This window comes from Lygodium microphyllum, chromosome 14, assembly GCF_053477565.2.
Source record: "Lygodium microphyllum isolate KBCC chromosome 14, Lygodium_microphyllum_v1.1.10, whole genome shotgun sequence".
Classification (NCBI taxonomy): domain Eukaryota; kingdom Viridiplantae; phylum Streptophyta; class Polypodiopsida; order Schizaeales; family Lygodiaceae; genus Lygodium; species Lygodium microphyllum.
Window position 1 is genome coordinate 111,390,693 of NC_141148.1, and position 19,613 is coordinate 111,410,305.

At 42.8% G+C, this 19,613-nt stretch overlaps 1 protein-coding gene across 3 annotated transcripts in view; it reads right to left on the reverse strand.

Moving 5' to 3' along the window:
* The window catches only part of LOC148025994 (uncharacterized), a 119,866-nt gene that overhangs the window by 29,147 nt on the left and 71,106 nt on the right, over window positions 1-19,613 (reverse strand). For 2 of the 3 annotated variants that reach the window (XM_087693229.1, XM_087693228.1), the window contains 3 exons: window positions 7,411-7,543; window positions 7,108-7,290; window positions 6,560-6,753 (listed from right to left, as the gene is read on the reverse strand). In XM_087693229.1, coding sequence (XP_087549355.1) covers window positions 6,560-6,753; window positions 7,108-7,290; window positions 7,411-7,543 — 510 coding nt within the window. The remainder of the gene's footprint in view (window positions 1-6,559; window positions 6,754-7,107; window positions 7,291-7,410; window positions 7,544-19,613) is intronic. The other variant, XM_087693230.1, reaches the window with a different exon arrangement.

Genomic DNA, 19,613 nt, shown 5'->3' on the forward strand with positions numbered 1-19,613 from the left:
GTCATACGGGAAGTAGGAGCAAATGTCTCCTCATAGTCAATGACCTTTTTCTGTGCGTACTCTTTAGCTACAAGCCGTGCCTTGTATTTATCAATGGATCCATCTGCTTTCCTTTTCAGTTTGTAGACCCATTTCGTTCCAATGGCTTTCTTCCCAAATGTCAAGGACACCAAATCCCAAGTTTGATTCTTAGTAATAGAATCTAATTCAGCTTGCATTGCTACCTTCCAATGCACATTGTGTTGTGCATCCTCATAACATTCAGGCTCTTCATTATCAAAAGTACTTGCTGCCATAACAAACTCCATGGTATGTGCTGAATCATGCAAACGAGTTTTCCTTCTAGTACGACCAGCCATGGGTGCATCCAAAGGACTATCTTGCATAGTCTACGAATACCATCTAGGTAACTGTCTAGCTTCCTGACTGTGTGCAAGCTCTTGCTGAATTTCAGTTTCAGCATTATGCTGAATATTCCGATCAGCCAATGGCTGAATTTCTGCACTTTCCAAAGAAGCAGCTGGCTGAACATTAGGTTCATTTTCTAAAGCTCCAGCTGAATCACCAAAAGTAATGGGCAGCAACCCTTCAAAAACATCACGGGCAGCCTGATACGTGTCCAAACCAGCCAAGGATAATTCTGATTTTTCATCAAAAACAACATCCCTGCTGACAAAAACCTCTAGCTGAACATTAGGTTCATTTTCTAAAGCTGCAGCTGAATCACCAAAAGTAATGGGCAGCAGCCCTTCAAAAACATCACGGGCAGCCTGATATGTGTCCAAACCAGCCAAGGATAATTCTAATTTTTCATCAAAAACAACATCCCTGCTGACAAAAACCTTTGGCTGAACATTAGGTTCATTTTCTGAAGCTCCAACTGAATCACCAAAAGTAATGGGCAGCAGCCCTTCAAAAACATCACGGGCATTTGTTCAAAATATGGCAAGCACACATGACTGCTTCCATCCAAAAACTATGAGGCAAGCTCTTTGCCTTCAGCATACATCTGGCCATCTCCATGAGTGACCGATTCTTCCTCTCTGCTACCCCATTCTGCTATGGAGTATAGGCAGTAGTGTATTGATGGACTATGCCTTTCTGCTTCAAAAAAGAATTCATCATAGAGGACATGTATTCCCCCCCTCGGTCCGAACGGAGAGTCTTAATTTTGCATCCAGATTGATTTTCAACAAGTGCACTGAAAGCCAAAAATGCATCATACACTTCTGACTTCTTTTTCAAACAATAGACCCAGCAAAAACGTGTAAAGTCATCAATGAATGTCACAAAATAATAACAACCGCCCAATGAAATGGTTTGCATAGGCCCACAAACATCTGAATGCACCAATTGCAATCTGGTTGTTGCTCTGAAAGCAACATCACGGGGAAATGAGAAACGATGCATTTTCCCCAAAATGCATCCCTCGCATAAGTGCTCAGGAGGTGTCTCCAAGAGAGGTAAGCCATCCAGCATCTAAGTACGCTGCAAAAGCATCAAGCTGCCAAAGTTTACATGCCCCAAACGAACATGCCATAACTCCGCCTGTATCATAGCAGGAGTAAGAGTGGATGTCAAGTATGCCGACTCATCTACTGAAAGATCATCCAACTCATATAAACCATGATACAAAGATCCTGTCAAGACCAAAGTCATGCGTTCTTTATCTCTAACCATGCAACAGTCATCATCAAATGTGACCGACAAACCACACCGTGCCAAAGAAGAAATAGAAAGCAAATTCTTCTTGATTCCAGGCACAAACAAAGCATCCTGCAGGTGGAGAATAGAGCCATCAATGGCTGTGAGCTTAATCTCCCCAATACCACGAACAGGGTATGATGCATTATTGACACACTGTACCGATTTCCCAACGGGAGGTGCACTAACTGAAGCATACAAATCTCTACGAGATGTAATATGTCTAGAAGCACCACTGTCAAAGAACCAAGTGTCAGCATCCTCTGTAGAGCTAAGTGCTCTATCGGCCCAAGAGATGTCATAACTGCAAGTGTAAAAACAATAGTCCCTGTCCACAACAAAGGACGCGGACTCACTAGCAGTGGAAGGAGTAGTAGAAACAGACATTCCTAACTCCTTCTTATTCTCTTTGGCAATGCGCTTCTTGCACTCAGTGATATAGTGGCCTGGCTTCTTACAATAATGACATTTTCCCTTTTTAGCTTGCGTCCCCCCTTGTGTTTGATTCTGCGATGTGCCCGAAGTGCCAGAACTCTGTGGAGCATTTTTCACCTTGTTGTTTTTGCCTTTCTGTCTTGCCACAAAAGCCTGCTCAGAGACTATAGCATCCACACCACTATTTTTCCTTGTTTGCTCCTCCTCTAGAAGCAAACTAACCAGCTGAATAAAAGTGAGTGGGTGCTCGGCAATCCTCATGGTGAGGTTCAATGCAGTATGAAAAGACAAGTACGAAGGAGGTAAGGAATTCAAGGTGGTGGATATCAACTGTGCATCCGAAAAGTACTCATCAACATTCATGAGCTGCTCTCTCAAGTCCTGAATCTTATTCAAGTGATCCTGCATAGAATCACCCTCATTCATCTTCAAAGTCTCTAACTCTTTCTTCAAGAAAGAGATCCGAGTCTCATTCTTCCCTGCAAACATATGCTACAAAGTCAACCGTGCATCTCGTGAAGAAGATGCTGAACGAATATGAGGGATCATGGACCACTGAACTGCTAGAGCAATCAGCGACAAGGCCTGTGCATCACGTGTATCCCAAGCTTTTTGAGCTGCAGTTCTTGGAGGAAGTGGCTGAGGTGGAGCGGACTGAGGTCCCCGTTGTCCACGTGCTCCTTGAGGAAGAGGAGTAACGGGAGCTACAACTCCCGGTCGAGTTTCCTCTCCACTAACATAATCCCATAAATTCTTGGCCACTAATACATTCTTCATCATGAATGACCATAGCCAGTAATTGTTTCCATCCAATCTGTCTTCCTTGGATACATACGTAAATACATCACCTCCCTGATTTGCCATGACGACAAATTTCCAAAGACAAATGAGCAATGTCAAAGTAGTAAGGACTAGAAATCTGCAAATTTCCAGAAATTGCAGCAAGCACACTTCTGCAATTAATGTGCAAGGGCGTACTTTGTCAAAAACTGTCTTTTAATGCATGCTTCCCAAGGTGCAAACAGTGCTCAGCAACACTGTTATATCAAAATCCCCAAAATTTATGTCAAAATAGTCTTTCTGTGACTGTAACAGCAGTTCATATGCAACTGTCCTCAATATACATAAAAGCCCCAAAATTTCTGATGAACAAGTCCAGAAATTTGCATCAAATTTATCCCACACCTCTATCCTGTATGCTGTGCCTGCTGCGTATGAACCTCCTCTTCCAGAACTTTGTTCTAGACTAAAGGGATAAAATTTTTGTTAAAAAATACCTGACGTGGATTGCAGGCGGACGGGGCTCGAGCAAAGCTGGCGGCTGGAGGCAAACATTTGCAGGCAAATGTGCTGGAGCAGGCAAACGTGCTTGAGCAAGAGGCGGCGTCTGTCTCTGCGTGCTGCAGGCGGACGATCAGAGTGGCCCAGTCGTCAGGTCGCAAGTCAGACTGGGTAGTCGGGTGGGCGTTTGGAGCGGGCGAATAGGACGACGGGTTGCTGACGTGCCACAGGCAGGCGGCGCTTTAGAGAGGTGGCGCTGGAGCTGGCGTCGCCCTACAGACTGGTGGCTACTGTGCCTGTAGCTGGCGGACGTGCTGAAGACAGGCGGCGCTCAGGCCAACTGGCGACTGCACAGGCAGTTTAGAGAGAAACTAACGGGGGCTGGCGAGCAGGATCAGGCGGTGCTGGCGAGCAGACGAGCTGCTGAACTGGTCGACTGGGCAAAGCTAGCGGGGGCTTCAGATAGCAGACAAAAGGCCGCTCTGATACCAAATGTGAGATGGAAGGATCGAGGTGCAGCTGAGAGTTTAGTAGACAATGTGAGAGTGAGAAAGAGAGTGAAGCACGTCACCCAAGAGAATAGACCGAAAGAGTGTAGTCAGGAAGTACAAAGTACAACCCTTAAACCTTAGGGTTGTAGGGGGTGTTCACACCCGACACACACTAAGTGCCCATAAGTGTGTAACATAAGCACATAAACACATACGACAATAAGACTATAAGTCTGGGGGAAAAAACCTCTCCTACCAAGAGTAAAAAGTGCCCCAGTGTCCTACCGATCACCGACACTCCCATATGAGTGTAGGCGTAAGTGAGGCGTGAGTCAAATACCCAACAAAAATTTGGGGCTTTTCCCAGATTTGACCTCGTCTATGCTTGGCAGTGATATTCAGGTCAGAAATTGTAGACATTGCGTATGATGAGCTCAATTAAATTGGGGATTTTGCCAAATTTGTCAAAATTTTGCTCTTTTGAGAAATTTTCTTGACATTGGATCCCGGAAATTTGGGGCTTTTCATGTATTGGCAAAATTTTACTCAGCTAGGTCCTCAGATTGGCTGACATTTATGAAATTTTGGGGGTTTGTGCAGAATTTGGTAAAATTCTGCATTTTTGCCCGTGTGGTGGCTGGTTCATGTACAAACAGCACAAACTTATTTCTAGTTTAGGAAGAACAGCAGGGTGTTTGCTAGTTCAGCTTGTGCTTTTACATTTCAAGGACATTTACTCGTGTTCGTGATAAAATGGTTGCAACTTCTTCCAATTCAAACATCAAGAGTTTGATGGAAATTAAACGGTTTGATGGTCATGGCTTTGACCTTTGGAAAGACCGTATGCAAGGCATTTTGTTCCTAAAGGATTGTGAGGATGCTTTGCAGGAAGATAAACCCACACTAATGTCTGATGTAAATTGGTCCAGAGTAAACAAAAAGGCTGTGGTTTACATTAAGATGGGTATCACTGATAACATCTTGACTGACATTAAGGGTTTAGATACAAGTTATGCAATATGGGAGAGGCTGAAAAATACCTATGAGATCACCACAACTGTTAATCAGGTGCATTTAATGCGCAAGTTAGTAAATATGTGACTGGATGAGTCAAAGCTTGCAGCTAAGCACCTGAGTGCATTTACACAGATTTTAAATCAGCTCAAAGATGCAAATTTGGACTTTGATGGTAAGTTGAGGGCAATATTTTTTATCATGACACTACTTGACTCTTGGGAGACCTTGGTGGTTTCACTCAGCAATAACCCAAATCTCTTAAATGATGGGGTGAGGGGTTCTATCTTGAATGAAGAAATTAGACATATGTCTAGTGGGGAAGGCAGCAACTCAGCTTCTAATGTAAGAGGCAGGGCTGAAAAGAAAAATGCAAATGCAAGACGACAGAGAAACAGGAGCAAGAGCAAATTAACAATCAATGTGCACCCTTGGTTCAATGCCTTGGCTTCTTTGGGAATGGATGCCTTAGGATTTTTTGGGTTGAGCTATGCTTTGCAGTCCCTTGTGAGTTCCAATTTTGGCCCTAAGAGAGGGTGTTGGGTTTATAAACTTAAAACATTCCATGAACTCTTTAAAACAGCCCCAAAACCTGCAATTACTAAACTTTTCATTAAATTATCAAACTTTCCTAGAGAGTGTCTGTGTCCCATAAGCCAAACCCTTATTTTGGGAGAATCCACATCTACAAATAGAAGGTTGCTCACCACTGAGCCTTCACCTTGTCTGGCAATTGTTGGCACCCTGTCTATTGCCACCTACACCCCTCTCCAGGTGGATACCTCAGTTTGTGCTACTGTCTAGCATCCAGATGCCTACAGTTAGCCTCCACTGCTGCCATTGCAGTTGGCAGCCAGTTTGCAGCCTGTTCGATGTAGTCCACTGCCTGGCAGCTGCTGCAATCCCTGTGTTTGCTGCCAGACTGCTACCATATAGCTGCCATATCATCAGCCCAACTGTTGCCTTCATCTCAGCTGCTGTGCTTTCAGCCTTGCATCCACAATGTCTCCAAGAGCTGTTCAAGTATTTCTTTGCTCCATTTGCTATGCCTAGTGTGCTGCATTGGACCGAGGGCTCTCATTGTCAAACTGTCTATCTATTTTCTGTTATTCAATGGACATGTGATTAAATGGACAGTCTGGATATTTGCAATTATAACTTGGGTCTTTTTAAGGAAAGCAGGATTGTTTGATGTACAGTCAATCAGCCCCATATGCACACTAACCTGTACAAGTTGTAACATAAATCAGATAAAATCATAAATGATCATGCAACCTACCGTCTCCTCTCCTGAGAACTACTTGTCTTGCACTGAAACTTTTTGGATCTGATGCAACTGCACACACAACCCTTGGGCATCAACCCAATAACATTTTGCAGCTTTCCTGGTTTAACTTGCCTCTCAGGTTCTCATCATGTTGTAGACATTGAAGTGTACACAATCATGTGAGAAGTTTAGCACATTAATAAAAGACTTTAGACTGCAAGCAGTCCCTTCTGCCTACCCTCTTTATAACTACTGTTGCAAAAGCAAACATACCAAATCCCTCTTTGCGACATGAAAACTTTTCTGTGTGTACGAAGATAAAAACCTTTTCCTACATCTTGATACTCTAAAAGAATGAGATACTTACGATGTGGAAATCAATAATTCCCTTTCTAAAGCTTCCTCACAAGTGGCAAGAGAGGCAAGTGCAACTTCGGCATCATGCATAATCTTTGTTTTCTTTCTTCCAATATGTCCTGCTTTTGTAAGCATTCCAAGCATACGACGTCGCTTATCACGGTCTTCCAAAATGTCAAATGGGATTACAGATTCTAGAAGTTCCTGTAATGACAATAGGCCAATACAAATATTAAACACAAAGGAATGCTATACATACCCCATTCACTGCCACAACAACAAACAGATACACCAGCAAAAACAAGCTAAAACTTTTGACCATCTAATACCTCCATCTGAATTAAATGCAAATGTTTGTCACCATGCCACTCTAGACTGCACATATTGCTTTCAAATGTATGATGCATGTTCATGTGTAGAGAGGTGCATCTTGTGCCAAAACCGAATTCCTTTTTTTTTTCTTTTTTTTTTTGCAACACAACCCCAGTACATCCATAGAGAATAATGCACATTTTAGGCTTGCATGCTTTTTGATATGCACATACACTGCATTCTTACTTTCATTGTAGGCTCTGCTTCAACCATAAATTCATATTTCTTTTCGAGGTGTTCATTGGGGCTCTGTCCCTCTAAAAAAGCCTTTCTTTTTGCTCTTCTTGTAATCCTTCGAAAGTGTCTCCAATCCTTATCAGGGCTCCATATGGCAGCAAGTTCTGCTCGCAGCCTGCAAAAGGTTTGGGGCTGCATACATTAAAGCAGTGCTAAATTGTTTAGATTCAGTATATCAGACTCTTACAAGCCGAAACAAGGAGAAACTCAGCATGTAAAATGCGACTGCCAGGTTAATATTAAAGCCCTTACCTGAAGGACTGCAAAGCAGAGATCTTCAAGCTCTGCTTTGACTGCCCATACACCCAACCGTGAAGCCAACGAGCACCATATAGCCAGTGTCTCTTGTGCAACAGCAAGGGCTTTCGGGTGTGGCAATGCATAGCTACAGACAGTATAGCACTCAGAAATAAGATAGCATGATGTGAACAGCAGGAACATTATACCTAAACAAAGCAACAAGAATGCAAAGAATTAACCATTATGCAGGATCACATTAAATTGGGAGCCTCCACAAGCATCTTTTAGTAGATGTTCCACTTTTATTCTCTCCCTCTTGACTGCCATTTTGGTGCCCTGAACCTGCCATTCTGTCAGCTCAGCCCCTGTTATCTCACCTCCCAGCTTGTGTTACTGCTCTGACAGCTATAGAAGGTGGCAAAACCCTACCACAGAGGCCACAACCCTCAGTTGATTTGGCATCCACCTATTTGGCATCCACCTAACCATCAGCTTATGAAGTGCTCCTTTGACCACCATCGTCTCAACATTCACCAGGCCTCCATCACAATATGTGACATCTCATCCCTATCTATTTGTGGTGTGGGCACCATGCCAGGACTCACATGGGCTGCCTCATTCCCTACAACCACCAGCACACCATCCATTGCCCAAATTGCAGAAACTCGCTTTCTCCTCCAATCTCTGATTATTTCACTCTAGGCCCTGCCATCATGGTTTCATATAATCTTCTTCTCTAAGCCATGAAATCTTTACTTGCAGTATACTAATTGCACAAGAATATTGTAGATAACCCATCCCATTGAGTCATAATTAGCTCTAATATGCACATATGAATGGGGATTACCTCTAATATGGATCTATTGGAATACCCCAGCCCCACAGTCTCTCTGAAACACAAAACAAACTCAAGAATGAATAGGCTGAACAATTAAGGGAAGATATTGGGCAATAATACTATAAAAACTATGATGATGGAATTGACATGAGGGCTGCATATAAATATGATGAAAACAATGTCAATAGGTTGGATATGGGCCATCTTACAGCTAGTCCGGGCCTCAATCCAATTAGGCCAGCATCTGGTATGACCTGGATTGCACCCATCCACAAATAAACCTAGCACTGCCACCTAGCAATCTTCAACTACTATCCTCTTTGAAGCTACACCCAGATCTTTAATCCCCTCCTGCGCTTACGTATGTTTATCCCATAAAAATGATGAAGGAAAACCCTCTGTGCTCATCTCACAAATAGACCACATGATAATCTCCTCTGAAGATCAAAGAGGCCAACCATACCCTGCACATGATTTAAGATGATGATGTTACACCTGGTCCCTCGGTCATAGACCATATGAATAGTCTTGACTCTCACCATATACCTAACGGTGTTACATTGCCTAAAGTGCTGAGAAAATCCAGCTACTTCTGCACATCCTTAGTATTGGAAGCTAGAGAGAGTTGGAGGGGTCAACTTTTTTTCCCGTCTTTTTTCTTTTTTCTGTTTTTTTCCTCTCTTTTTTCCTTTTTTCTTTTGCTACAACCTACCACCTAGTAGGCCTTCAACACACGTGATACATAGGCTTTACATGTAGTGAACATCCTCCCTATCACCAAAATGAGAAATGCCCTTACTAATTTAATTAGAACGAAGCTCTTGGCATGGTGTCCGTTGTCACAGGGATGTGAAAATTTAGGATGCTTTCCGCTAACTTGATTAAGTTATTAATCAAATGTGCAAGGTTGTTTAGCACATGTGATGTACATGGCAATTATTTCATCGTAACAAACCAAGGATCTCACCCAAGACTAAAATTTTAAGATGCTTTAATCTTACCGGTAACATCTGATGAAGTTATTAATCAAATGTGCAAGGATGTTTAGCACATGTGATGCACATGGCAATTATTTCATGGTATTAGGTCAAGGAACTCGAGGATACAATGGGTGTCAAAGGCAAAAGTTGTGATAAGTCATGTCAACTGGGCTTTGGGGGTCAATTGGTATCAATTTTGACCCTCGGACAATTATTTGGCCAATAAGTGTCGATGGTGACACTAGGGACTAGCATTAGATAATTAATTAATGCCACTCTAAGGGTCAACATAGATTGAGGGCCACTCCAGGTTGCCAATGGCCTAGGCAATTTAATTATGAATGGGCACATTTAATTTTTGGCAAGTTAGAAGGGCTGAAATTAATTTTTAGGATTATTTAATCATGAAAATTAATTAAATGGCTAGATAATGCTGAAAAATGGGTTTAGAAGGCTACCACTTAGTAAAACTTGCCCATGCAAGTGAAAAAAACGTTTTTAGGGGCCAGTGGAAGTCTATTCCAGTCATTATGAGAGAGGAGGAGGATGTTAGAGAGCAAGGAGAGACTGTTGATGTGATTTCCAACCACTAAGGATCAATCCTACAGCATGTGACAGCAAATTGAAGCCCTCCAAGAGCAGGTGACAGCAGCCCAAGGTTCTTTTGGTATAGATGACAATATACATAGGGGGTACTAGTCTTGTGTTCCTAAGCTATAGGTGACAACTTCCATGGCTGTTTGAGTAGGACAACAGTACTTTTTTAGAATTTCTCGCAATGAAATCCTGAAATTTAAATTCTCTCTCATCCCCCAACCATTTCTCAAGTCATCTCTGCATTTTCTAACAATTTGAGTCATCAAAGAAAGATATTTCAAACAATCTCTTTTGTGAACCCTAATTTGCGGAAGAAATTAGGGTTTTGACAGCCACCTTGGGATGTGTGCTCAAAATTGAGGGCCTAAGACTTGAGTTCCAATAGCTGAAATTGAGAAATTTCAAGAGGATTCAAGAGGCCAACCAACCAATATCAGATTTGGGGCTGAATTTGTCTTTCAAGGAGTAAGGTGAAGGCCAATCCCTAAGCAAACCAAGGGGCAAATTTGTTTGGAGGCTTGCTACTCAATTTTGACAGCGAGAGACTTTTGGATGAGCAGAGAAGGTCAAAGGATCTCTGTTGTACTCCATTCATGTGCAATATAAGTTAAAGAAATACCAAAAGGGATGTCAATTTTGAGGCCAATGGGGTATCCAATGTCCAAGATAAAAGTGATAAAGTGTGTATTTTCAATTTATATGAATCTTACGCTTGCTGTAATTAGTGCTTAATCAGGTTATTTACCACCCTATCCAAGGAGGAAGGCTAGTTTCATGGTTCCATCACCGAGATACCATCAATTCCCTTGACTTGGTGGGCCTATGGCACATGATTGAAGGTCAAAAGCTTTGCTCTAGTGCTGAAATTGTATTTAGCTTGTTGAGAACTTAGACGATCACACCTAGTGTAGCCACTTTGTATGGAGCAGTTGGGCTAAGGATATGCAGGTTTACTAAATCCCATAAGCACAGTGGTGGAAAGTGCTACCTACCCAAAAGACTATAAAGCATTGTACATGCCTATCATTTGAATGGAATGTCATAGTACTTTTGTTCTTTGAGTTAAGTGTCATTGTCGACTTACACAAGATTGTGTTTATGAGTCCAAGATTCAATCTTACAACCTAATTCACTTATGTAACAACCAGTTGTCATATCTATGTCTTCATGAGTCTTGTCTTCATCTTCCATCCTCCATATCAATACTCTAGATCCATGCTTCTCAACATGTTATCAGAGTTATGATGAGTATGGCTCAGCTCTACAAACCACTCTCTCAGCTCCTCTTCACCTCTAGTCAGCTCATTGCCAGCTCCACTCTTTCTTTCATGGCAGTCATAGCCAACTTGCACCTACCCCACTTTGGGCTCCTAGATCTCTTCAACCAGGCCATGTCTTGACCAGATTCCTTTTGTGGACCTCTTCCCCACTTCAGGCACTCCATTGTGGCACATTGCTCAACGTACGCTCCAGCATTGCGTGAATTCGAAGTCGCTGCCAGGTCTGTGTCTACGGTGGTCGTACAACCAGTGCCACATCTCCAGGCCGCAATGTTGATGACTGACAAGGGGCTTTTGAAGACCCATACCTAAGATCTCTCCCACTCAAAGGGTTTTCCAAATGATCACCTCTATGAGCTGCAATCAGAAAAAAATCAGGCCCCTGTCTGCAAACCCTAAAGGGCAGCCATAGCCATTTCAACATTAAGCTCATTTTTCCTACATTTCCTTTCTCTTGCCACTTAAACCAAGCCAAAGCCACTCTGATCTGAAGTTCTCAGCAAGTATTCAATCATCAAATCAATGAGGAGAATCTGTGAAGATTTCTTGCAGATCATCAAGTCAAACTCAAGCAAATAACATTAAATTTCAAACTAGTATCTTTTGATACTACACTAACACTGCTTATGTCTCTTGACACATCCAAAGTTAGCTCATTTCTAAGAATTTTGGTGCTGATTTGCTGCTGTTCTAGTCACTCCAGAATGGGCAAAGACTCTCCGACATGTCGCTTCAAAGGAGTCAGCTTTCATACTTCGCAAACACGCATAAAGCTTATCCTGATAAAGAAGGGCCTATGGGCCATCACTAATGGACAAGAGAAGCGGCCTCACGATGTAACTCTTGCAGTTGCCTGGCAAAAAAGTGATGACAAAGCTCAAGACATCATAAAGCTTGAGCTAGATGACAATTATATTCACCATGTGGATACATATGACATGTCCCATGACACTTGGAAAGATTGGATACTTTGTTTGGAGCACAGTCAAAGTCTTCAAAGTATGGTTTATTAATTAAATTTTTCAAACTGGACATCAAACCTAAAACATCTATTGTAGCACATCTGAATTACATGAAAAATCTCTTAACCCAGCTTGCAGGGATCAACATTAAAATGGATGAAGATGTGTGCATTGGTGTTTTGTTAAAAAGTTTGCCTCTAGACTATGATAATGTCTCCACTACTTTAATCAACATGCCAAATCCTAAACTTGTTGGCATTCAAGCCTCTCTATTAGAAGAAGAAAAGAAGATCAAAAATAAAGAAGAGCCAAGTACTTCTAAGGATGAACAAGTGTTGTATATTAGTAACAAGTACAAAGGCAAAAAGGACCAACTAGTTTGTGACTTCTGCAAAAGGGACCGGACATACTGAAAAGTTATGTCATGCTAAAAAGAGGTATCAAAAGGCCTACCTTGTTGCCATGGAGGAAAAAGAAGATCATGAACCTAAAGCAGAAGAACAAGAAGACCATCAGGAGCAGAAGGACAAGCCTCACCAGTCCTTCTATTCACACTACTCTAATAGCATATTTACTTGGAATGGAGAACGGGAATGAGAATGGGACCCCTTGGAATGGGGGGAACGTCCAAGGTCGGGGAAGGGGAACGGGGGGAATGACACATGTCTTAAGTGCCCCAAATATGCCGTGCATGACCCAAATTGCCCCAATACCCTTCAATACTCCAAATTGTCCCAAATGTCCCAAAATTGACTTGATTACCCCCATAGCTCCAAATTGCCCTAAATTGTCTAGTTATCAAAATTTCCCTTGAAATTAGACAATATAATGGATGATTACCTTGGAATTGAGGATAGGCTGAAATTTGATTGTGATTTGTAAGAGTTGATAATGCATCAAATTTGAACTTTGCATGGACTCCTGATTGGCTTGTGGGTTGTCTTGGCACTTTGAATCTTCAACCAGAGAGAGAGAGAGAGAGAGAGACAGAGTATATTAACGTCTCTAAAAGGCCAATGTGGCCTATGAGACCAAAGCAATACATACAATGATGGTGTGTTTCTCATCTGGAACGAGAAAAGATGAAAAACACGCCTATAAGACTGAAAAAATGAAATAGTGTCCTATTAAAGGGAAACATGTCAATGATCTGAAAGTGAAAGTTGAAAAAGGAAAACTCTCCATCAATGAGATGTTTGTCCTCTAAAGAGGTGTATCTCTGCATGGCTGAGGCGTCTCGGCATCTGTCTCCTATGGCGCTCAATGATGGCTTTAATTTGTATGTGGTGTGGATGTATAGCCCTTTGTCCGGGTGGACGTGGGCGCCTAGACCGGCTGAGTGCCACTGCTCTATCCAAAGGGACACCTACAGAAGATGAGGTCCAATGATTATGTACTTCTGTAGGCTGTGTGGCAGTACTAGTGGTATCTGCCATACTCTGCCGTGTATCAATGAAAAAGTCAGTGACTGCTCTCTATCTATGTGAGCCGAGTTGTGGGAGCCTCCTACTCCGTAGAATTGTTGCTTTGCGCCTCTGGAGCTCCAAGAGGAAGAATCCCAAGCATCTCTGATCCTCAAACTGCATGATCCGTCTCAGGGATCCAAAACCCTCTCAAAACAGACAGTGGTATCTACCTCGTATATCATAATATACAGTGCATCGGCAAATGTAGTGTTCCTCTGTCGCATAGTGGGCATATGCATTCCTCTATCTCTATACCCTCCCATCTGCCTGTCTCAATCCTCAGGTGGTGGGATGAGGTGCGGATCTGGCCAATAACTGTGCGTAGTCCATGAGGCAGCTCTGTGTCCATGTAATTGGGTCGGGTGATGAAACCATCCTCAGATACCTGAAGGAAGTGGGTCTGGTAGTGTGCCATCCTCGTGCCATGAGGGGAGGGGGGTCGGATCCAAGTCTTCTCCGTATCTAACTTCAGTATGTCTGCTCTGATCACATGATTTAGCTCTGATCGGCTTAGGTCAAGTGTAGGGCAATCCAGGCTATAGTCAAAGGGGGGTAGTCTGTCAATCTACAGCCCATGTAGACTCATCCATGTACTCATCTGAGCATACCAACAATGTCTGTCACCATCTGCTGCTAGTTGTCTAGAAGAGGCCAGGGCTAGCCGTGGGTATCTATCTTGGGGGAGCTTCCATAGTCTATGTAAGAAAGTCACTGCCTGGACCAAGGCCTCAGCCACCATGGGTGATGCTCCCAACTCGGCTCTGATAATCTCATGTGGGGTCGAGCTTTTCGCTCGTATTATACATGAGATCATCATGACCAGTGGTCTTTTCATATGCTCCCACCCGTCATAGTATTCCTTCTCTGGTCCATCCTGGTCTCCCAAAGGCTGTCTCCTCGTGTGAAAGAGACTTGGACCCCAAATAGCTGCCCCATATAGGAGTGTGGGTGTAACCGGGGTGTCAAAAAGCCACACTTTGATGCACGGCTCATGAAATTGTATGTGAGCACATTGCCTCTCCAATGCACCTAAGGCTGCATATGCTTTTGCCAAACGAGCCTCTGATGTCTCTCTCCAAGAGAACTGTGGTCCCTTCAATGTGACCCCCAATAGACATACTGCCTAACCATCTCCACTGGCTCTCCATCAAAAGTAAACTAGTGCTCAGATCTTGTCACCCAAGCAGCTGAAGTGTTAAATACCATAACTTTAGTTTTCCCAAGGTTCACATTAAGATCTCTATTCTGCAAAAAGCTGATAATGCATCCAAGTGTCTATTTAGTCCCTCAAGTGAGTCAGATATAAGTACAATATCGTCGGCATAAAGCAGTAATGGTATCAACACTCCAGCTAAGCTGGCTCCGGCTCCACCACTTCTGTCCACATATTCTGAAATTTCATCTATGTACAACCCAGATAGTATCGGTGAAAGTGGACAGCCTTGTTTCACCCCAATGGTGCTATTGACTGTATCTGAGATGCCCTCAGGTGTTCGTACTCTACCCGTCACTGTCTCATACAAGGCATAGATACTCAACTGTATCTCTACAGGCAAATCAATGTTTTGCATTCTTCTCATGAGTCTAGCACGTGGCACTGTGTCAAAGGCCTTGCGAAAGTCCACAAAACAGCAGTAGATCTTTTTCTTGAATGCCTTGCCTTCTTCGATGATTGCCCTCAATGTAAAGATATGGTCTAGAGTTGTATATCCCCTCCTAAAGCCAGCCTGGCCTTTTGATCTCAGGCCATGCATCTCGGCCCATTCACTCAATGCTTGTTCCACGATAGAGCCATGTATTTTGGCGAGCATGTGTCCAATCATGATAGTTCGATAGTTACTAGGTAGCACGGGGTCTCCACTCTTAAAGAGCGGCACAATAATATGGTCTGACCAACAGGTTGGAAATCCCTCACAAACTGCCCTATTAAAGATGTGAGCCAGCGTTGGTGCCAAGATATCACAAGCATGCGCGAAATGTTCAGCTACTAAACCATCATGATCTTGGGCTTTTCCATTTTTCAATTTCCATATGGCATTCCTCACTTTTTTTTCTGTGAAAAAACTGCAATTTGCTGGTCTTGAGGTTGAGGGGAGTGGCATAGGCTCTTGGCCAGGAACATCATAGAGTGTGCAAGCTTATCCATGCCAATCATCCGGTCTAGTAATCTGTAAGGGTGGCTGGTTCTCATGCATCTTTTTCCATGCTCTCTTGCTGTCCTATCCCAAGAACATGGAATACATTTCTGTTTCTAGTCTGCTCAAGTATTCCCGCTTCTTTTTGCGTACCAATCGTCTGAAGAGTATTCGAGCGTGCTTATGTGTACATATGCCAAGTGCCACCTCTCGCTGAAAACGTGCTCGTGTCTCTTTGCACTCATCATCATACCAGCCATTTTGTGGGGCATTACCTCGTGGAGGTTTATCTGACGGTGTAGTGTGTGGGAAAGCGTAGGCTGCTGAAGTGTGTATTATCTCGGCCAACTGTCCTGTAAACTCATCCAGAGAGGCCTGTGTGTCTAGCTCCCTCAATGCATCTCGCACAGTAGTACTATATATGTGTGAGGTCGCTTCCACAAAATCATAGCGTGGTAATTTTGGTATGTGTGGCTGTGCTTCATGTATATGCCCATATTGCATTGTGAAAGCTAGAATAGCATGGTCTACTGCTAATCCAATTGGTTTGTCTGAGATTTCAAAGCTTTTTATGTCAGGTAGCAAGTTGGGTGATCCAATCAAATAGTCCACTTTGCTTGACCCTTTCTTGTTATTCCAACATGTGAAACCATTAGATCTTGGCCACTGTGGCAGCTTGTTAAGGATGGCCAAACCATGTGCACTTCCCAATGCCAGTAGGTGTGTTCCATATACTGTTCTCTCTCTATCTTGGGCTGATCTAACTAATCCCACTTTATCTAATGCAATATCTCTGAACATCTCATCACTAGTGTCAAAGAAAGCAGATTGGTTGCTTCCTATGCATGCATTAAAGTCTCTTGCTAGTAGAACATCCCCAATTCTCATAAATCTCAATATGTCCTCATATAGTGGTGTATGCGGGGATGCCTCTTTACGGGCAAACTTAGAGTATGCAGGGGAAAAGTAGCATATGGCAATATACATGTCTCGAGTTCTACTTGTACGTAACCTGATCCACATGTATCTTGCCTCCATCTCTATGTACCACTTGGACTGTATCTCAGAGCTCTTCTCTAAATAGAATTGCCACACCTCCTGATCCCTCGTCCCTCCAGGCCGCCTAGGCTGAGGGCGATATACACTTTCCCATCTATATCCATATACATCAGGCAGACGGTTGTCTTTACATTGATGTGTCTCAGTATACATAGCAATGTCTATCCCTTTGAAAGTATCCTCAAAATAACCTGCATCTGTCTTAAGGGAGCCATTGCAATTCCACAGTGTGAACTTCAGGGTCTCATAGGCCGCGCACCGTCATGCTATCCTTTTCTGTGTGATGATGACTCTTCCATCTCTGTAGACAGCCCATTTACCTGCTTTCTGTGCCTCTAGAACACGTGGCATATTTTCCCTACTGTGGGCTATCTGGGCTGGGGTGAGGTCTTCATCTAGGTAGATCTTTTCTCCTTTGAGAGCGATCCTCTTGGAAAGGAAGGCTCTCTTCTTTTCCAAGTCTCCAAACTTCAAGATGAGGACTTTTGTTTTTGTGTCAGCTTTCCCGACTCGCCAAGCCCCAATGATGGGTACATCTGTAGCCCCAATTTTGGTGGCAAGTGCTGTAGCATCTTCAATTGGGGAGCTTTTCTCAACTAGTCCAACCACTCTTACGTGGAGTGTGCGTGCCCGTCTTTTTGCCTCTTCTTCCATGGTAGCATTCATAACTTCCACTTTGTTACCATGCATTCCTTTGTTCTTTTTTGCCACATCTATCCATTCTGCATTTTCTTTGACAGTATTCTCAACATTCTCCATTTTCTTTTGGGTGCCTTCCACCACACTTGCATAGGTGTGCATATCCTTTTTTAAAACATCCATTTATTTTTGTAGTTCCGGTGTGATTTGTGGTTTCTTTTGTGCGTCCAGTTTCTTTTTGCATTCCTCTAGTTCTTCTTGTAGATTAGAGATCATTGAGTCTTTCTCCGCCATGTGTGCATCCAATGTTTGTTGCATCTCCTTCTTTAGTTCTTCCATCATTTCAGCTCGAACTTGCTCTTGTATATCATTTTCCATTTCTTTCCTCATGATAAGCATTTCAGCGCGGAGTATGGTCAACATCTCCTCATATAGTATTTCATTAATTTTGCGGGATGTCTTCCCATATCTACTTGACCCTGGAGAGACATTCCTATCTCGGGTTTTACGCGAGAGAGAGAGAGAGAGAGAGAGAGAGAGAGAGTAGCATGTGCACATTGGGCAATGGAGATGAGCGAACATGTGGTAGAAGGAGTGAGACATAAGCAAAAAGAAAAAACTGAAAAAAAACGTCATTTTTTGGTCAACACGCCTGGAACGGCCGTTTCAAACAAGAAACAGTAGGGGGAACAACAAGGAATGGCAAGGAACGTTTCACCTCGTTGGAGGGTTTGAAACGCGTTAGGCCATTCCTACAAGCCAGAACGGCCATTCCCTGTTTCTATGTCTGATAGACTTTTTTAAAGCCTTGTATAACCCTGCCCTAATATTCTTGTCATAAGCTTGTAAACTCCTCATGCAACCTCACACTCTAGCCTCTATACACTTTGTGGAGCCTGTAATACAGACTTTGGATGTCCACCATGTTTTTTGGTACCCATATTTAGCTTTATTTGCGACAGCCACCGGATGATTTCCGTGTTTGTGGTGCGCTCACACTTTGCAAGTGGTTTCTCACTAAAGCCTCTACACACTTTGTGCCTTTTTTATTGTGATTGAGGAGGGGTATTGAGAATTTCCGCAATCACATCCCAGTGTAGCCTCTTTGTATGGGAGCAGTTGGGCTAAGGATATGCAGGTTTGCTGAATCCCATAAACACAGTGATGGAAAGTGCTAGCTACCCAAAAGACTATAAAGCATTGTACTTGTCTATCATTTGAATGGAATGTCATAGTACTTTTGTCCTTTCAATCAAGTGTTATTGTCCACTTACACAAGATTGTGTTTATGAGTCCAAGCTTCAATCTTGGAACCTAATTCACTTGTGTAACAATCAATTGTCATATCTATGTCTTCATGAGTCTTATCATTAATGTATTTATACTGAGGATATGGTACACTTACACCCGCAAGGGTGAGTTTGCATGAGTAATGTAATATACACACAGGAGTAGCGTAAGGACATGTACACCCAACAACCTCGCACTTAAAGGTCCTAAGTGAACCTTTAACCAACTCCCACTAGTCGAATAAAATGCTCATGTTAGCCTTTGTAAGACTTTTAGTAAGAACATCTACAGGGTTATCCTGTGTTTTGATCTTAGTTAGTGTGACTAGACCATCACCAAGAACTTGTCTAATGAAATGATACCTAACATCAATATGTTAGGTACGTGCATGAAACATGGCATTCTTAGCCAAGCATACAACACTCGCTATCACATCCAAGTACAGATGTTTTGGTGGGCAGTCCAAAATCCTTGACCAAATGACCAAGCCAAACAACTTCTTTCGAAGCTTCAATCCAAGTACAACACTTTTGCTATCACATCCAAGTACAGATGTTTTGGTGGGCAGTTCAAAATCCTTGACTAAATGACCAAGCCAAATAGCTTCTTTCGAAGCTTCAGTGGCTGAAATATATTCAACCTTAGTTGTAGAAAGTGCTACTGTCTTTTGCAATCTAGAGCACTAAGAAACTGCCCCACCAATCAAGGTAAATATGTATCCGCTACTAGTAGACTTACAAGTATCCAAGTCACCTGCCATGTCTAAATCACAATACCCTTGCAAATCTCAAGTACCCTTACCATAGCAAATACATTTTCTTTTTGTGCCATTAAGGTACTATAAGATGCATTTCACTACTTCGCAATGTGCTTTGCCAAGATTTGACATGCTCACAACTCCCACTGCATGAGCAATGTCAAGTCTAGTGGCAACCATTGTATACATGAGTGAACCACAAGCTGAAGCAT